Source organism: Salmo trutta, chromosome 15, assembly GCF_901001165.1.
Source record: "Salmo trutta chromosome 15, fSalTru1.1, whole genome shotgun sequence".
NCBI lineage: Eukaryota > Metazoa > Chordata > Actinopteri > Salmoniformes > Salmonidae > Salmo > Salmo trutta.
In genome coordinates, this window is record NC_042971.1 from 17,467,804 (window position 1) to 17,485,188 (window position 17,385).

The 17,385-nt window shown below is 41.3% G+C and overlaps 1 protein-coding gene across 4 annotated transcripts in view; it reads left to right on the plus strand.

Moving 5' to 3' along the window:
* dlg2 (discs, large homolog 2 (Drosophila)) overlaps positions 1–17,385 on the plus strand; it is a 389,583-nt gene that overhangs the window by 216,409 nt on the left and 155,789 nt on the right. For 3 of the 4 annotated variants that reach the window (XM_029690593.1, XM_029690595.1, XM_029690594.1), the window contains one exon: positions 8,842–8,901. The exons of the other annotated variant lie outside the window; for it this stretch is intronic. In XM_029690593.1, coding sequence (XP_029546453.1) covers positions 8,842–8,901 — 60 coding nt within the window. The remainder of the gene's footprint in view (positions 1–8,841; positions 8,902–17,385) is intronic. 4 annotated transcript variants of the gene reach the window in all.

The following is a 17,385-nucleotide window of genomic DNA, read 5'->3' on the forward strand; positions in this document are numbered from 1 at the left end:
GGGCCCTCATACCACCCTCATGGAGTCTGTTTCTAACCGTTTGAGCAGACACATGCACATTTGTGGCCTGCTGGAGGTCATTTTGCAGGGCTCTGGCAGTGCTCCTCCTTGCACAAAGGTGGAGGTAGCGGTCCTGCTGCTGGGTTGTTGCCCTCCTACGGCCTCCTCCACGTCTCCTGATGTACTGGCCTGTCTCCTGGTAGCGCCTCCATGCTCTGGACACTACGCTGACAGACACAGCAAACCTTCTTGCCACAGCTCGCATTGATGTGCCATCCTGGATGAGCTGCACTACCTGAGCCACTTGTGTGGGTTGTAGACTCTGTCTCATGCTACCACTAGAGTGAAAGCACCGCCAGCATTCAAAAGTGACCAAAACATCAGCCAGGAAGCATAGGAACTGAGAAGTGGTCTGTGGTCACCATCTGCAGAACCACTCCTTTATTGGGGGTGTCTTGCTAATTGCCTATAATTTCCACCTGTTGTCTATTCCATTTGCACAACAGCATGTGAAATGTATTGTCAATCAGTGTTGCTTCCTAAGTGGACAGTTTGATTTCACAGAAGTGTGATTGACTTGGAGTTACATTGTGTTGTTTAAGTGTTCCCTTTATTTTTTTGAGCAGTGCATATATATAATTATTTCAATATTAATTTCCATATTAATATCATACAGTGGATGCCAAAGCCTATAGGCCTTTGCATGCAATGCCCTGATACAGTTAGTGCTCAAATCTCTAATAGCTGAACCGTGAGGTGGACAATTCTTGTTTTAGGAAAGAAACTACACATTGAAACACAAGGAATAGACTGTTTTTAAGGACATGTAAATGTAGCTCATTTGGCCAACATCCATTGTTTATTGATGGTGCTGGCTGCGCCAGGTTGAATCTGAATGCGTACGGATGTCCGTTACATTTCTCAAATGTCCGGTAAATTAAAATCTTCCCTGTCATGTTGTCCGGCGCCACATTTTCCTAAATGACACTCTGAAATGGCATATTGTTTTGATGAAGGTTGAGGGAATATTCACATGAAAATCTGTTGCCAATTGGATGGAAACCTAGCTACAGACACCCTAAAGACTGTCAAGTGCTCTAGTCCAGTGTCACTCTGATTATGCCTCCACATCATGGTTCACCAGCAGCCCCAAACGTCTTCAAAATAAGCTACCAGCCAAACAAGCTTGTAAGAATTGTACTTCAACTCCCCCTCATACTCATCTGGAAGTTGAGCGTGTTTTCGTCTATCTCTGTAATGTGTCTGTATCCATGTAACTGTATATGTATTTATGTAACAAATAGGGACCACAATGGAAATAAGGCTCCGACTTTATTGTGCAATCCTGGTCGCTTAAAAAAAATATTTGTGTACAGTATGTATGTATTTTTTTAACTGACAAATCAAATCAATCAATCATTCAATCCAAATTGTGCAGCGGCCAGTTGATGAATGGAAAGAGACATCTGTTCCAAAACACCAAAAAGTTGAATGACATTCGGATAGCCTTCGATACTGGGTAAGCCTGAGGTAGAGAGGGATGTATTTTCAGTTTGTCAAGATTGACATAGTCTATTTATTGTGGTGTTGAAAACACAAACCGTGATATTGAACTGCCCGAAGTCAGGAAATGATTTGTTTATTGGTTGTGTGTGTGGTGCATTAGCACAGTAACCTGTTGGTGGAAAATTAGTCGCATATGTTTTACATAATTAGAAAACCTGATTTCACCCTAGCTGATCATTGTCTGCAGCCGGCTCTGATCGTAGTGTAATGAAACAGGCAGGGAGAGTGAGCTCGTCTGTGGTGGTCGGTGAACCCTCAACCTTCTGGCCCGGAGCTCTGTGTGGCATCGACAGTGCCACAAAAATATGCTGAAGTGGCAAAATCGATATCCACGTTTATAAACACAGGGGTCACTACAGTTATTATTATTTTGAGTTCATCATATGAGGGGGGAGGGTGTTCAATTGATTTTAGAGTACAAGGGGAGGGTCAGTCATGTGAAAATATGTTTTACTTTGGCGAGGGGGTGCATTTTTATTTATTACACCTTGAGTTGGACCAGACCCTCCCCCTAGTAAATTTAGATCTGTCCCTTACTTGCCCTAATGAACATGACCCATGTGTTCACTGCCTAAAATTCCTGATCGGGATGGAAAGCAATCTGGTTTTATTTAAATGCAACACGGGCTGTTTCATATCTGTGTTGGATGCATTCGACTATTTGAGAAACTTTTCTAGAGAAGTTAATGACTGAATTCGTTTTTTAAGGAATTTAATATTGAATAATGCTCTTGTTAGTGTACTTAAGTTATTTAACATTTATAAGCATAAATACAGGAGAACATTGCTTATATGTAAAAGGAGGGGAATACATGTCTGACGTGCTTGACTTCATGGAACAGGATTTACACGTTCATTGATTCATGTTAAATAAAGGCATTCATAGTGTCGTTGATATGGCACTCAACCAATGAGAAATGATTAAGGAGAGTACGTTGCAAGCCAACTGTCTTGGATTTTACTCAGTCATTTGAATTCAGTGTTTCCTGCCTGTAATAAAGTAAATGAACAGCAGGTGGTGCTGAGTGTTCAGTTTTAAATAATTAAAACAACAATTGTTGCTCAGCACACACTGCAGGGTGAAGTTCCCCCTACGCTAGTCTTGTGCCAGTTTATCATTTCCCCCCTTAATGGTTAAGGTTAGGATTGGAGGAGGAGAAGCTGATCCTTGATCTGTACCTAGGGGAAACTTCACCCCTGAGCTCAGAACACAATACGAACCAGCAGGGGGAAATGTGGGACCAGAATGGGAATCAATGGAGAATGTCTACATAGTAACCAACACTGATTAGTACTAGACAGCATTCACAGATTCATTTGATTGTTGTAAGTAGGCAGCCTTGTCTGAGCCAGAACGGGCCAGAGGGCAGGAGCCGATGTCCTGTTTCTGTAGCGTGAGGCAGCTTGATGTACAAGTACACCACCCTGGACAGGACGTTAGTCTATCGCAGTGGGTATATTGTTGAGTGACAAGATATTTGGATTTGTTTGTGATTTCATTGTAGTTCATTTAAAGTGTGATTGAAATAATGAAATCTTTTTTTTTGTAGGAAACTCTCATTGGACGAATCTAGCTATAGTCTAATCTTTGTTTTGTTTTTTGAAAAACTAAACAAAGGTAAAGCAGCACAGAACTGATATTCATATTCCACTAATATGATTCACATTTATACTTAAATATCTAGATTAAGGTAGGGGAGAGTGGGGTAAGTTGAGCCATTTATTACATTCAGCATCACTCCATCAAGGGAAATATAGTATTCTTCCTAACAAAGATACTACAGTACATCTGTAGTACATAATCATAATTCATGTTAATCATAATTCATAATCATAATTCATGTTAACATTACATTTTTGAAAACATAGCTTGTCCAAAAAAAAGTATTCTCTTGCCACACAACTTACCCCGGTATGGGGTAAGTTGAGCCGCAGGACATGGGAAGTTAGGCTGCCTACACGTTTCTGTTCTGAATTAAATATGACCTCTTAACTTTTTAAAACCATGTTAATATTTATTTCCCAAACACAATTTAACACAATCGCAATCATTTTTTAAATGTATTTTTCAATCATCTTTTAACACCGGCTTAACACCTAACAAACACTTAGTACTTAAAGAAATAAATAATTATATAGGCCAGGCCCTGTTGTTACCTTGTATCCCAGCGATAATGCCTTGCATTAAGCCTGGGAAGAAAACATTTCAATTTGCTCAGCTTGCCATTAGCTCAACTTACCCCAAGGCAACCATTTTGACTATATTAGCCCACACAGCTACAAGGATGCACTTTCATGTTAGGTTTAGGACCTTAAATGGAATCGTATAGAGAACTCAACTGATGTGTAGAGCAATCTTAAAATGATCGGCTTTGGTTTAGACACAAGCATCATTAAACCTCTAACGCAATACATTCATTAGACTTGTTGAAAATCTGTTTTTGGGCCTAACTTGCTTACCACTTTGTCCATGTGGTTTCTTCCTTCACAGACTCCATGAAATGATGACCTCTTCCTAAATATGTGGTCAAATTTGTACATTTTGTGTATGGTTTCCTACAAACAAGGGTGGCTCAACTTACCCCTTTGGTTAAACTTACCCAACTCTCCCCTACTATAAAATAGTGCCAAAAAAATACCTATTTTTTTTCTTTAAAGTCAACTTAAATGTGCTGTACTCTGGTGTGGTTGAATAGCACATCGGCCTGCAGTATACAGTATGTGATTGAAGACTTAACTGACTGATAGACAGTAACTTTCCTTGTTAAGGCCTGCTCTTTTGAACCCTGTGTATCTGATGTAATATAATATTTTGTGGGCTTAAATGCCTCGATATTATTTGGAGATTGTGTGGGATAGTATCACATACATTGAATTATTTCACTGTGAAATACGTTTTAGTATCCACTTTCCCCATCTCTTTCCCCAGTTAAGATAAAGAAATATCTGATGAGAGTTGGCAGCACCCTGACATTTTTTGAACCTTCTTTGGATTGTTAAGCGATAAGGCAACAGATCAATTCTGTGGCTTCATCCAAAATGGCACCCTATTACCTACACTGAGTGTACAAAACATTAAGAACACCTGCTATTTCCATGATATAGGCAGACCAGGTGAATCCAGGTGAAAGCTATTGTTAGCAGTTGATGTTATTCTTCAATAACACAGACCCCATATATTTATTCAAAGAGAACAAATCATAGTTGTTATGCTGGAAAGTAGATGGTAGATGTTTATTCTTCCCTGTTCTCAATGTTTCTCCACTGAACAAAGGGACAGGATGTAGTTAATACCCAAGCCTAGCCTTTGGTTGACCAATTAGAATTCCTTGCAGTAAAACTGGGTCAATGGCCAAATACCAAGTATCCCGTTTCAGGCTCAATAGACAATTTGGACCAATGAGAACTTGCCACTTGTAGCTATGAGTCCCGGACTGGAACCCCATATATAGATTCTAAACAGATGTTGAAATGAAAAACAACTATTTCCATTGATCATAAATTCCCTCTTGACCTTTAGTCCTCTGCGTTGTGTATTTATCTTACAATATTCTTACACTCCCCCCTAGACCATTTAAAAAATACAAATAATTAAAATGTATTTTTAGAAAACAATAGAAAACATCGACAGTATAAAAAAACATTAGCTGTAAGCATAAAATCATTCACATTAAACACCTTGAATTTCTATAAAACACAAAGAGCATATTTTATTTGCCTCTGCAATAAGAAATAGATTTCACACAAAGTTGTAGAAACTAAGTATTAACAGGTGTGATGGTGATAACCCTTACGATTCCTACCACATCCTGTATTGGGATGAAACTCACCCAAAAAATGATTGCCTGCAAAACAATAACATTCAATCGTACCTATTGGCAAGGTAATCATTCACGGAGTCCTTTAAGAGTGACCAGCTGTTCCACACCGGTATCAGTCCCACATAAATAACTACTAGAGAGTATGTTCTGACAGCCTGCCGGTAGTGAGGAATTCTTCTTCCGTTCCACTGGTTGATGAGGACGTCTCTATTGAACATTTCACCGGTGATCTTGTATCGTTTCAGCTACTGACCTTGGGTCAGGGGATATTGCTGCAGCTTCAGAAGGTAGATTCTCATAACCTGTAACGAAGGAAACAAAAAGTGAAAGTAACGTGTCCTGGTTTCAAGAGAAATTGATATTTCACTTAGATTTCCCTAAGTCAGCGTGTCCCGATTTTCTGGAAAAAGTGGACATTTCACATAGATATCCCTAATATGATGACTGCGGTGTTCAACATAGAAGCTTATCAGGTTCTGATCATCTTACTATGCTTCTTCACCTGAGATTGGCCCCCGACTGCTAATCAATCAGTTCTTTATTCTCCAGGCTCCACTTTGTCATCAAAATTGACAACCTTGCAATGAGTAACATGTATCCATCGTGCCCTGGACTTTTACTGCTGACCTCGTTATGAACAAAACTTGATAAGGACCTTCCCATTTTGGTCTTAATGTGTTACGTGTTTTTTTTTACCATCACCCACTGTCCTGGCACTACGTCATGTCCCCCGTCGGGAGTTATTCCCCACGCCTCTTTTACTTGTCTGTCTGCTTCCCCTACTGCATTAGAAAGTTGTATGCAATAGTTAAAAGTGTACGTCTACCTTTGTCAAATCTAACGAGCCTGGTAGTGAATGGGTCGACCTGTGACGACCTCAAACGGACTCAACCCTGTGGTTTTGTTATGTGTTTGCATCCTGCAGCCGTCCATTCCCACACTTCCATCTTTTGGTACACTGCTTTGCATGTCTCTAATGTGTTGCAATGTATCCGAGGTGTATTTCCTAATCAGTTTAGGTGACAGAGGTGTTCTCTTGGCAGCCGCCTTGGCAGCTCTGTCAGCCAGGTCATTACCTTTTTCCATGTGCTTTCATTTTCAAAATTGCAAGTTGCGCCGGCAACTGGAGAGCGTTCAGTAGAGCCATCACCTCTGGTCCGTTCTTCACAGGAGCTCCCAGTGATGTCATGAATCCTCTGTTTTTCCATATTTTTCCAAAATCCTGGGTAACGCCGAAAGCATACTTTGAGTCTGTGTAAATATTAGATGTTTTTCCTTCAGCCTGTTTGCATGCTTCTGTCAAAGCCACCAATTCCGTCACCTGTGCTGATGTTCCTGCAGGTAACGTGCCTGTCACTATCACATTGTCTATTGTAGTAACTGCCCATGCTCAGCCTTCCTCACACCCCCCTCCACAATGCTTGAACCATCTGTTTTATAAGATAAACTCAGGGTTTTCCAACGGATGACTCTTAGTAAACCCATCAGAGAGCTGATCCAAAACCAACTCACAACAGTCGTGTTCAAGTAATGTGGTGTCTGGAGGAAGCATCAGAGTAGCTGGATTACATGGTGTGCCACGTTGTATGATGACGTTAGGAGCCTCCAACACAGTCGACCACTTGTTCCAACGAGAACCCCATACACAGATTCTAAACGGATGTTGAAGTGAAAAACAACTATTTCCATTGATCGTAAATTCCCTCTTGACCTTTAGTCGTCTGCGTTGTGTATTTATCTTCCAATATTCTTATAATATGATCCTTTATTGACGTCACTCGTTAAATCCACTCCAATCAGTGCAGATAAGTCTTGAGACGTTATTTAATTAGGCAAACCAATTAAGAACAAATTCTTATTTACAATAACGGCCTACACCAGCCAAACCCGGACGATTCTGGGCCAATTGTGCGCCGCTCTATGGGACTCCCAATCCCGGCTGGTTGTGATACAGCCTGGATTCGAACCAGGGTGTCTGTAGTGACGTCTCAAGCACTGAGATGCAGTGCCTTAGACCGCTGCGCCACTCGAGAGACAATTGAGACATGGATTGTGTATGTGTACCTTTCAGAGGGTGAATGGGAAAGACAAAATATTTAAGTGCCTTTTAACGGGATATGGTAGTAAGAGCCAGGCGCACCGGTTTGTGTCAAGAACTGCAACTCTGCTGGATTTTTCACGTTCAACAGTTTCCCATGTGTATCAAGAATGGTCCACCAACCAAAGGACATCCAGTTGACTTGACAAAACTGTGGGAAGCATTGGAGTCAAAGCAAAACTCAAAGTTAGGAACGTGTTCCTAATGTTTTGTACACTGTGAATTTTGTGTACTACTTTTGACTAGGGCCCATAGGGCACCAATTTCCAAACTGTGACACATAACTGAGAGGGTTGGAAGAGAAATCACACATACTGTTGTGTTCTCTGTGTGTATGTGTATACCTTTGCCTTAACAGTTGCAGTCAACTGTCACAAAGAAACTAAATATTTTAGTCTGGATTTGATTGAAGTTTCGTAACTTAGGGTTGCTGAAAATCTGAGGCGTTATTTGACCAATGTTTTGACCAATTACGTGAAAATTTTGATTCACGTAATATCAGACAATTTTTCCAGCCACTTTTTTCTTTAGTCGGTCCCTCAAACTCACAGAACTCACAAGGAAAGATAAGTTGCTACGACAATTTACAGGAGTAGCATTTAGCAGTGCATAGGACGCACTAGCTTGATTTGGGTGGTGTTTAGGGTTGTGGTCTAGGATTACTCTATTGAGTGTTCTTTGGGAAATTATTACTTTGTAAACCAACATACAAATTAAAATTAGGACAACCACTACTGGTGCTATAGCAACAGAAGGCAATGTTTACTGAGCATTTTTTTAACCAGAAGTTTGTGTATGTTGTCAGTCTTCCATTCCCTTAAGAACAGTTACAATATTAAGGGAATTAAAAAGTTGCAGACTTTAGACATGGGTAAATCTGGCCCCAAAGGGTGCTTCCTTATTGGCTCTTCCTTATTGGCTCATATGTAGGAAGTAAGACTCTATCACTTCCTCTCATCCTCATTCAAATCTAACATTGTTCTCCTGCATCCTCCTGTTTTCTCTCTCTCTCGCTCTCTCTCTCTCTCTCTCTCTCTCTCTGTCTCTCTCTCTCTCTCTCTCTCTCTCTCTATATATATATATATATATCTATCTATCTATATATCTATCGCTCTCTCACCCTCTCTCTCTCTCTCTCTCTCTCTCTCTATATATATATCTATATCTATCTATCTATATCTATCGCTCTCTCACCCTCTCTCTCTCTTTCTCTTTCTTGCCCTCTGTGGCGCATGCAGTATGACAGTATACTGTAAGTACCAGAATAGCCTGCAGCTCTCTATCTTTATGTATTAATCGTCTCTCTTTTGTCTTCCTGACTCACGAGTGATGTTGTCTTTCACACCTTACCTGCAGCCTGCACTGGTTACCCGTTTTGATCTTACATACCCGGGTGTGACTGCAGCAAACTACCTGGCAAGTTTTTTTCTCCCTTTTATCGCTGTTGAAAGTTAGTTTTTTTGTTTTATTTCTTACCTGTGCTTTTGGGGTCAGTTTCCATTTCTGTGCCCAAATGTTGATGAGCCACGCATGGAGTTCCTTTGGCACTTTTCAAATGTTTTCTTTGTACTTGAAAGGTAACATGCAGAATCGGATGAAATTATATTTCTGTGCGGTTGAACGACATAAATTATCTGAGGAATACCATGTGTGTTTGTGGCTAATTTTCAATGTCACTCAAACACAAGTTATTTTTGTGCCACCAGTCATTCATATATGACATTCAGTTTGGTTGATCAGTGTTGCAAAGTAACAATCATTGTTTGTTGTGCGTACTACAATTATAGGCCTTTTTCTTAACCCTCTAATGAATATGACTCTGGTCATATCCCCTCAGTGTCTTTGCTTATGCTTTGTTTTCGCTTACGCTCAAGACATACTTGGCACGTCCATCTCAGTGTGGAAAGTGGGATATTGTCATAGGAAGGATCAAAAGGCTATTATGAAATGAAAATATATAATTTGTCACCATCAACAAAGTTTTTGACGGTTAGATTAACAAAAATGTGGATTACACCGATTTAGCGCATTAATTCCATTAAATAACTGAGTAAAAAAACAGCAATCTAAGTAATATGGTTTTTCTATGGTACTTTCAAAGTATTGGGCACTGTAAAAGAAAATGCTACCACACCTTAATTGCTCAACGATTGCCAAGTGTGATTATAGTGGCCGACAACAGAGACATTAGGCTAGGCAGAGAGAGGGATGTGAGAGTTTGTCTGAGCAAGGCGTTAGTATGGGATGGACTGATTTGGAAAATATGTCTTCATCGATTCATGCCAGCTCGTTATCGACCTACTGTACAGTCTTTTTCCGTGGTAATATCTGTATCTAAAAAAATGCATGAATCTTGCAGCAGCGATTAGCCCTCTGTCAATCAAGCAGTGTGAACTTTGAGAGTAATAAGTTGGTTTAATGTATGCCCAGACGCAGTAGGTGACAGATGTTTGTCAGAGTAATCAGTCGAATTCGGAGAGCAGGCTCTTGCTGTGTGTGTATCAATGGTTGGTAGGTAGATAGCAGGCTCTTGCACGTGTGTGGATCCCCAGGGGAAGAAACACACTCAGATTGGGTCTCCATCTTGACTCCCTCTTGTCATAATTACTCCACAGACTTGTTATCCCCAGGATGGGAGGCCTTGATTGGCTCATGCGGTTTCTCTGATTGGCTATTAAACCACAGTTATGAGTCAATTCTCTTTATTTAGATAGAAAGTCTTAAATGAGAGGGGGAGATGGATAGGTAGAGGAATATACACTGAGTGTACAAAACATTAGGAGCTCTTTCCGTGACAGACCGACCATGTGAAAGCTATGAGCCCTTATTGATGTCGCTTGTTAAAACCACTGAAATCGGTGTAGATCAAGTGTTGGGCAACAATATTTTGCAATTTTCTTAACTGATTTCATGCAATTCTACTCATTTTGCCGTGGGGCAGAGAGAAAAATGTGCAGTTATACAGCTAATTTCCTGCAATTCTACACATTGCCATAGGGTGGAGGCAAATGTTTGCGGTTGTTAATATGGTAACTGATGATCAATGCCCCACCCCGGACGGTAATTCAACAATGCTTCCTACACGTTTAGATAGCTGGCCTCTAAACTAACTTACAATCTAAACATGGACTAATTGAGTGACTGCTTATGCACAACCAAATTTCGAAATTGCACCTTATTTATTCTATTAGAAATTGAGATTGAGTTTCTAAAAAAATAATAATAATACATACACTACCGTTCAAAGGTTTGGGGTGACTTAGAAATGTCCTTGTTTTTGAAAGAAAAGCAAATTTTCTGTCAATTAAAATAACATAAAATTGATCAGAAATACAGTGTAGACATTGTTAATGTTGTAAATCACTATTGTAGCTGGAAACATCAGATTTTTTTAATGGAATATCTATATAGGCGTACAGAGGCCCATTATCAGCAACCATCACTCCTGTGTTCCAATGGCACTTTGTGTTAGCTAATCCATATTTATCATTTTAAAAGGCTAATTGATCATTAGAAAACCCTTTTGCAATTATGTTAGCACAGCTGAAACTGTTGTTCTGGTTAAAGAAGCAATACAACTAGCCTTCTCTAGACTAGTTGAGTAGCTCAAACTGGCCCTAACGAGAATAGAAAGAGGAGTGGGAGGCCCCGGTGCACAACTGAGCACGAGGACAAGTACATTAGTGTGTCTAGTTTGAGAAACAGACGCCTCACAAGTCCTCAACTGGCATCTTCATTAAATAGTACCCGCAAAACACCAGTCTCAACGTCAACAGTGAAGAGGAGACTCCGGGATGCTGGCCTTCTAGGCAGAGTTCCTCTGTCCAGTGTCTGTGATCTTTTGCCCATCTTAATCTTTTATTTTTATTGGCCAGTCTGAGATATGGTTTTTCTTTGCAACTCTGCCTAGAAGGCCTGCATCCCGGAGTCGCTGTTGACGTTGAGACTGGTGTTTTGACAGTTTTTTTGCTTCTTTAATCAGAACAACAGTTTCAGCTGTGCTAACATAATTGCAAAAGGGTTTTCTAATCATCAATTAGCCTTTTAAAATGATAAACTTGGATTAGCTAACAATGTGCCATTGGAACACAGGAGTGATGGTTGCTGATAATGGGCCTCTGTACGCCTATGTAGATATTCCATTAAAAATCTGCCGTTTCCAGCAACAAAAGTCCTTTACAACATTAACCATGTCTACACTGTATTTCTGATCAATTTGATGTCATTTTAATGGACCAAAAAAAAGTGCTTTTCTTTCCAAAACTATCAGGTGTGATGGTAAGACCCAGATGCAGACACGTTGAATTAACAATGGTTTAATATCCCAACAGGAGCAGGCAATAGACAGGTCAAGGCAGGCAGGGGTCAGTAAACCAGAGGTCGGGCGGCAGGCAGGCTCAGGGTAATCCAGAGGGGGGCAAAGATACAGGTTGGCAGGCAGGCTGAGGCAGAGTGATCAGGCAGGCAGGCTCGGAGTCAGGACAGGCAAGGGTCACAACCAGGAGGGCGAAAAACTGGAAAAGGCAGGAGCTGAGACACTAAACGCTGGTAGGCTTGAACAAATGACACATTGGCAACAGACAAACAGAAAACACAGGTCTAAATACACAGGGGATAATGGGGAAGATGGGCGACACCTGGAGGGGGGTGGAGACAATCACAAAGACAGGTGAAACAGATCAGAGTGTGACAAAAACAAGTACATTTAAAGTACCAGTCAGTTTGGACACACCTACTCATTCAAGGGTTTTTATTTATTTTTACTATTTTACATATTGTAGAATAATGGTGAAGACATCAAAACTATGAAGTAACACATATGGAATCATGTAGTAACCAAAAAAGTGTTAAACAAATCAAAATATATTTTATATTTGAGATTCTTCAAAGTAGCCACCCTTTGACTTGATGACAGCTTTGCATACTCTTGGCATTCTCTCAACCAGCTTCACCTGGAATGATTTTTCAACAGTCTTGAAGGAGATCCCGCATATGCTGAGCACTTGTTGGCTGCTTTTCCTTCACTCTGATGTCCAACTCATCCCAAACCATCTCAATTGGGTTTAGGTCGGGTGATTGTTGAGGCCAGGTCATCTGATGCAGCACTCAATCACGCAAATGATAAACTTGGATTGGTCTGCGGACCTACAACAGGGGGCGGCCCGGGGAGGAAACAGGTTAAAGAAGGATTTTTAAGTCTTGAGACAAGAATTGTGTATGTGTGCCATTCAGAGGTTGAATGGGCAAGACAAAAGATTTAAGTGCCTTTGAAAGGGGTATGGTAGTAGGTACCAGGCGCACCGGTTTGGGTCAAGAACTGCAATGCTACTGGGTTTTTCACTCTCAACAGTTTCCTGTGTGTATCAAGAATGGTCCACCACCCAAAGGACATTAAGCCAACTTGGCACAACTGTGGGAAGCATTGGAGTCAACATGGCCCAGCTCCCTGTGGAACATGCCCTGACGAATTGAGATTGTTCTGAGGTCAAAAGGGGGTGCAACTCAATATTAGGAAGGTGTTCCTAATGTTTTCTACGCTCAGTGTAGCTATGAAGGCAAATGCGGGGTTCGAACCCATGTCACAAGGGGCATAGTCAGCAGTGCTACGATTAGACCAGCATCCGACACAAGTTGTGGAGTTTTGATGGCATCATCGTTGCTCACCATGGCACCTCAGAGCATAGAGTGTTTTTTAACTGTATAAAGAAACATTCCATATACTTAATGCCAGCATACCCTAACACAATGTACAAGTAATGTATCACATTTAGCAGACGCTTTTATCCAAAGTGACTTACCGTCATGCATATATACATTTTACGCATGGGTGACCCCGGGAATCGAACCCACAAACCTGGTGGAACAAGCGCCATGCTCTATCATCTGAGCCATACAGGACCACAAGTGTATTACATTGTACCACAGAAGGTCCTCTGAAGTATTGCCGTCAGCAAGGGTTAACAGCATCAAGCAGATATCGAGGCTCCTATTAGTCATTGCAAATCCTAATGGAGGACTTTTCATTTTTTCATTAGCATACTCATTTTTTTCTCCTCAGATTGGTTTAAATACAACCTTAGTTCTTATCGTTGAAGTGAAGGCTTAATGAATTGGCTGAGTGGGGTATTTGGAAATAAACTCATTAATATATTCAGAGTCTTTTGAGGGTGTCTTAAATGTCATGGTGAACATACCCAGGCTATGTCTCAAAATGGCACCCGATTCCCTATACAGTGCACTACTTTTGACCAGGTATCATAGGGCTCTGGTCAAAAGTAGTGCACTATGTAGGGAAAAGGGTGCCATTTGGGACACAAGCCAAGGGCACATGTGTATTCTGGACACATACAGTAAACAACCTGAAGGGAGGGGAGAGGTGTTTGGCTTCCACATCTTGCCACAGTAAAAATAGATGCACCAATGGTTTCCCCTTGAGATGTGTGCCAATGACGACCATGTATTTTCCTTACTGTTGTACCTGTATGTGGCACGATGCACAATTTGAAGGATTTGAAAATAATTGCGTGATCTTAAACCTTTTTATGGGAGGTTTAGCAACAATTGATTTGTGTACAAATCACATTTAATGTGAAATGTGAAATGTCAATGTGTTATTGATCTTATAACAAGTACTCACAATGCTCAAATTCCAACAGCCTGAGAAACGCTCATATGCGCTAAATCAGAAAACAGACAGTATTTACAGTGCCTTCAGAAAGGATTCATAGCCCTTGACCTATTCCACATTTTGTTGTGTTACAGCCTGAATTCAAAATTGATTAAATATATGTTTTTTATATCACACATCTACACACAATACCCCATAATGACAAAGTGAAAACATGTTTTTAGAAATATTAGCAAATGTATTGAAATGAAATACTGTATCTCATTTACATAGGTATTCAAACCCCTGAGTCAATGTTAGAATCACCTTTGTCAGTGATTACAGATTACAGACTTTCTGGGTAAGTCTCTAAGAGCTTTACACACATGGATTGTACAATATTTGCACTTTATTATTTTTTTAATTCTTCAAGCTTTGTCATGTTGATTGTTGATCATTGCTAGACAGACATTTTCAAGTCTTGCCATAGATTTTCAAGCCGATTTAAGTCAAAACTGTAACTAGGCCACTGAGGAACATTCAATGACGTCTTGGTAAGCAACTATAGGTATATTTGGCCTTGTGTTTTAGGTTATTGTCCTGTTTAAAGGTGAATTTGTCTCTGTGTCTGTTGGAAAGCAGACTGAACCAGGTTTTCCTCTAGGATTATGCCTGTGCTTAGCTCTATTCCGTTTATTTTTATCCTTAAAAACTCCATAGTCCTTGCCAATGACAAGCATACTAAGAACAAGATGCAGCCACCACCATGCTTGAAAATACGAAGAGTGGTACTCAGCGATGTTTTGGGTTGGATTTGCCCCAAACATAACACTTTGTATTTTGGACATAAAGTTAATTTCTTTGCCACATTTTTTTTGCAGTTTTACACTACCTGACCAAAAGTATGTGGACACCTGCTTTTTTAAATTATTATTTTTATTTCACCTTTATTTAACCAGGTAGGGCAGTTGAGAACAAGTTCTCATTTACAACTGCGACCTGGCCAAGATAAAGCAAAGCAGTGCGACACAAACAACAACACAGAGTTACACATGGAATAAACAAGCGTATTGTCAATAACACAATAGAGAAAAAAAAGAAAGTCTATATACAGTGTGCAAATGGCGTGAGGAGGTAAGGCAATAAATAGGCCGTAGTAGCGAAGTAATTACAATTTAGCAAATTAACACTGGAGTGATAGATGAGCAGATGGTGATGTGCAAGTAGAAATACTGGTGTGCAAAAGAGCAGAAAAATAAATAAAAACAGTATGGGGATGAGGTAGGTGGTTTGGGTGGGCTATTTACAGATGGGCTATGTACAGCTGCAGCTATCGGTTAGCTGCTCAGATAGCTGATGTTTAAATTTAGTGAGGGAAATATGTCTCCAGCTTCAGCGATTTTTGCAATTCGTTCCAGTCATTGGCAGCAGAGAACTGGAAGGAAAGGCGGCCAAAGCAGGTGTTGGCTTTGGGGACGACCAGTGAAATATACCTGCTGGAGCGTGTGCTACGGGTGGGTGTTGTTATTGTGACCAGTGAGCTGAGATAAGGCGGAGCTTTACCTAGCATAGACTTATAGATGACCTGGAGCCATGGGTTTGGCGACGAATATGTAGCGAGGGCCAGCCGACTAGAGCATACAGGTCGCAGTGGTGGGTAGTATAAGGGGCTTTGCTGACAAAACGGATGGCACTGTGATAGACTGCATCCAGTTTGCTGAGTAGAGTATTGGAAGCTATTTTGTAAATGACATCGCCGAAGTCGAGGATCGGTAGGATAGTCAGTTTTACGAGGGTATGTTTGGCGGCGTGAGTGAAGGATGCTTTGTTGCGAAATAGGAAGCCAATTCTAGATTTAATTTTGGATTGGAGATGTTTAATATGAGTCTGGAAGGAGAGTTTACAGTCTAGCCAGACACCTAGGTATTTGTAGTTGTCCACATGTTCTAAGTCAGAGCCGTCCAGAGTAGTGATGTTAGTCGGGTGGGCGGGTGTGGGCAGCGAACGGTTGAAAAGCATGCATTCGGTTTTACTGTATGGCATTGAAGCTTGTTTGGAGGTTAGTTAACACAGTGTCCAAAGAAGGGCCAGATGTATACAGAATGGTGTCGTCTGCGTAGAGGTGGATCAGGGAATCACCCGCAGCAAGAGCGACATCGTTGATATATACAGAGAAAAGAGTCGGCCCGAGAATTGAACCCTGTGGTACCCCCATAGAGACTGCCAGAGGTCCGGACAACAGGCCCTCCGATTTGACACACTGAACTCTGTCTGAGAAGTAGTTGGTGAACCAGGCGAGGCAGTCATTTGAGAAACCAAGGCTGTTGAGTCTGCCGATAAGAATACGGTGATTGATAGAGTCGAACGCCTTGGCCAGGTCGATGAAGACGGCTGCACAGTACTGTCTTTTATCGATGGCGGTTATGATATCGTTTAGTACCTTGAGCGTGGCTGAGGTGCACCCGTGACCAGCTCAAACTGAATTGCGCAGCGGGGGAGGTTACGGTGGGATTCGAAATGGTCGGTGATCTGTTTATTAACTTGGCTTTCGAAAGACTTTAGAAAGGCAGGGCAGGATGGATATAGGTCTATAACAGTTTGCGTCTAGAGTGTCACCCCCTTTGAAGAGGGGGATGACCGCGGCAGCTTTCCAATCTTTAGGGATCTCGGACGATACGAAAGAGAGGTTGAACAGACTGGTAATAGGGGTTGCAACAATGGCGGCGGATAATTTTAGAAAGATAGGGTCCAGATTGTCTAGCCCAGCTGATTTGTATGGGTCCAGGTTTTGCAGCTCTTTCAGAACATCTGCTATCAGGATTTGGGTGAAGGAGAAGCTGGGGAGGCTCGGGCAAGTAGCTGCGGGGGATGCTGAGCTGTTGGCCGGGGTTGGGGTAGCCAGGAGGAAAGCATGGCCAGCCATAGAGAAATGCTTATTGAAATTTATCGGTGGTGACAGTGTTACCTAGCCTCAGTGCAGTGGGCAGCTGGGAGGAGGTGCTCTTATTCTCCATGGACTTTATAGTGTCCCAAAACTTTTTGGAGCTAGAGCTACAGGATGCAAATTTCGGTTTGAAAAAGCTAGCCTTTGCTTTCCTGGCTGACTGCGTGTATTGGTTCCTGACTTCCCTGAAAAGTTGCATATCACGGGGGCTATTCGATGCTAATGCAGAACGCCACAGGATGTTTTTGTGCTGGTCAAGGGCAGACAGGTCTGGAGTGAACCAAGGACTATATCTATTCCTAGTTCTACATTTTTTAAATGGGGCATGCTTATTTAAGATGGTGAGGAA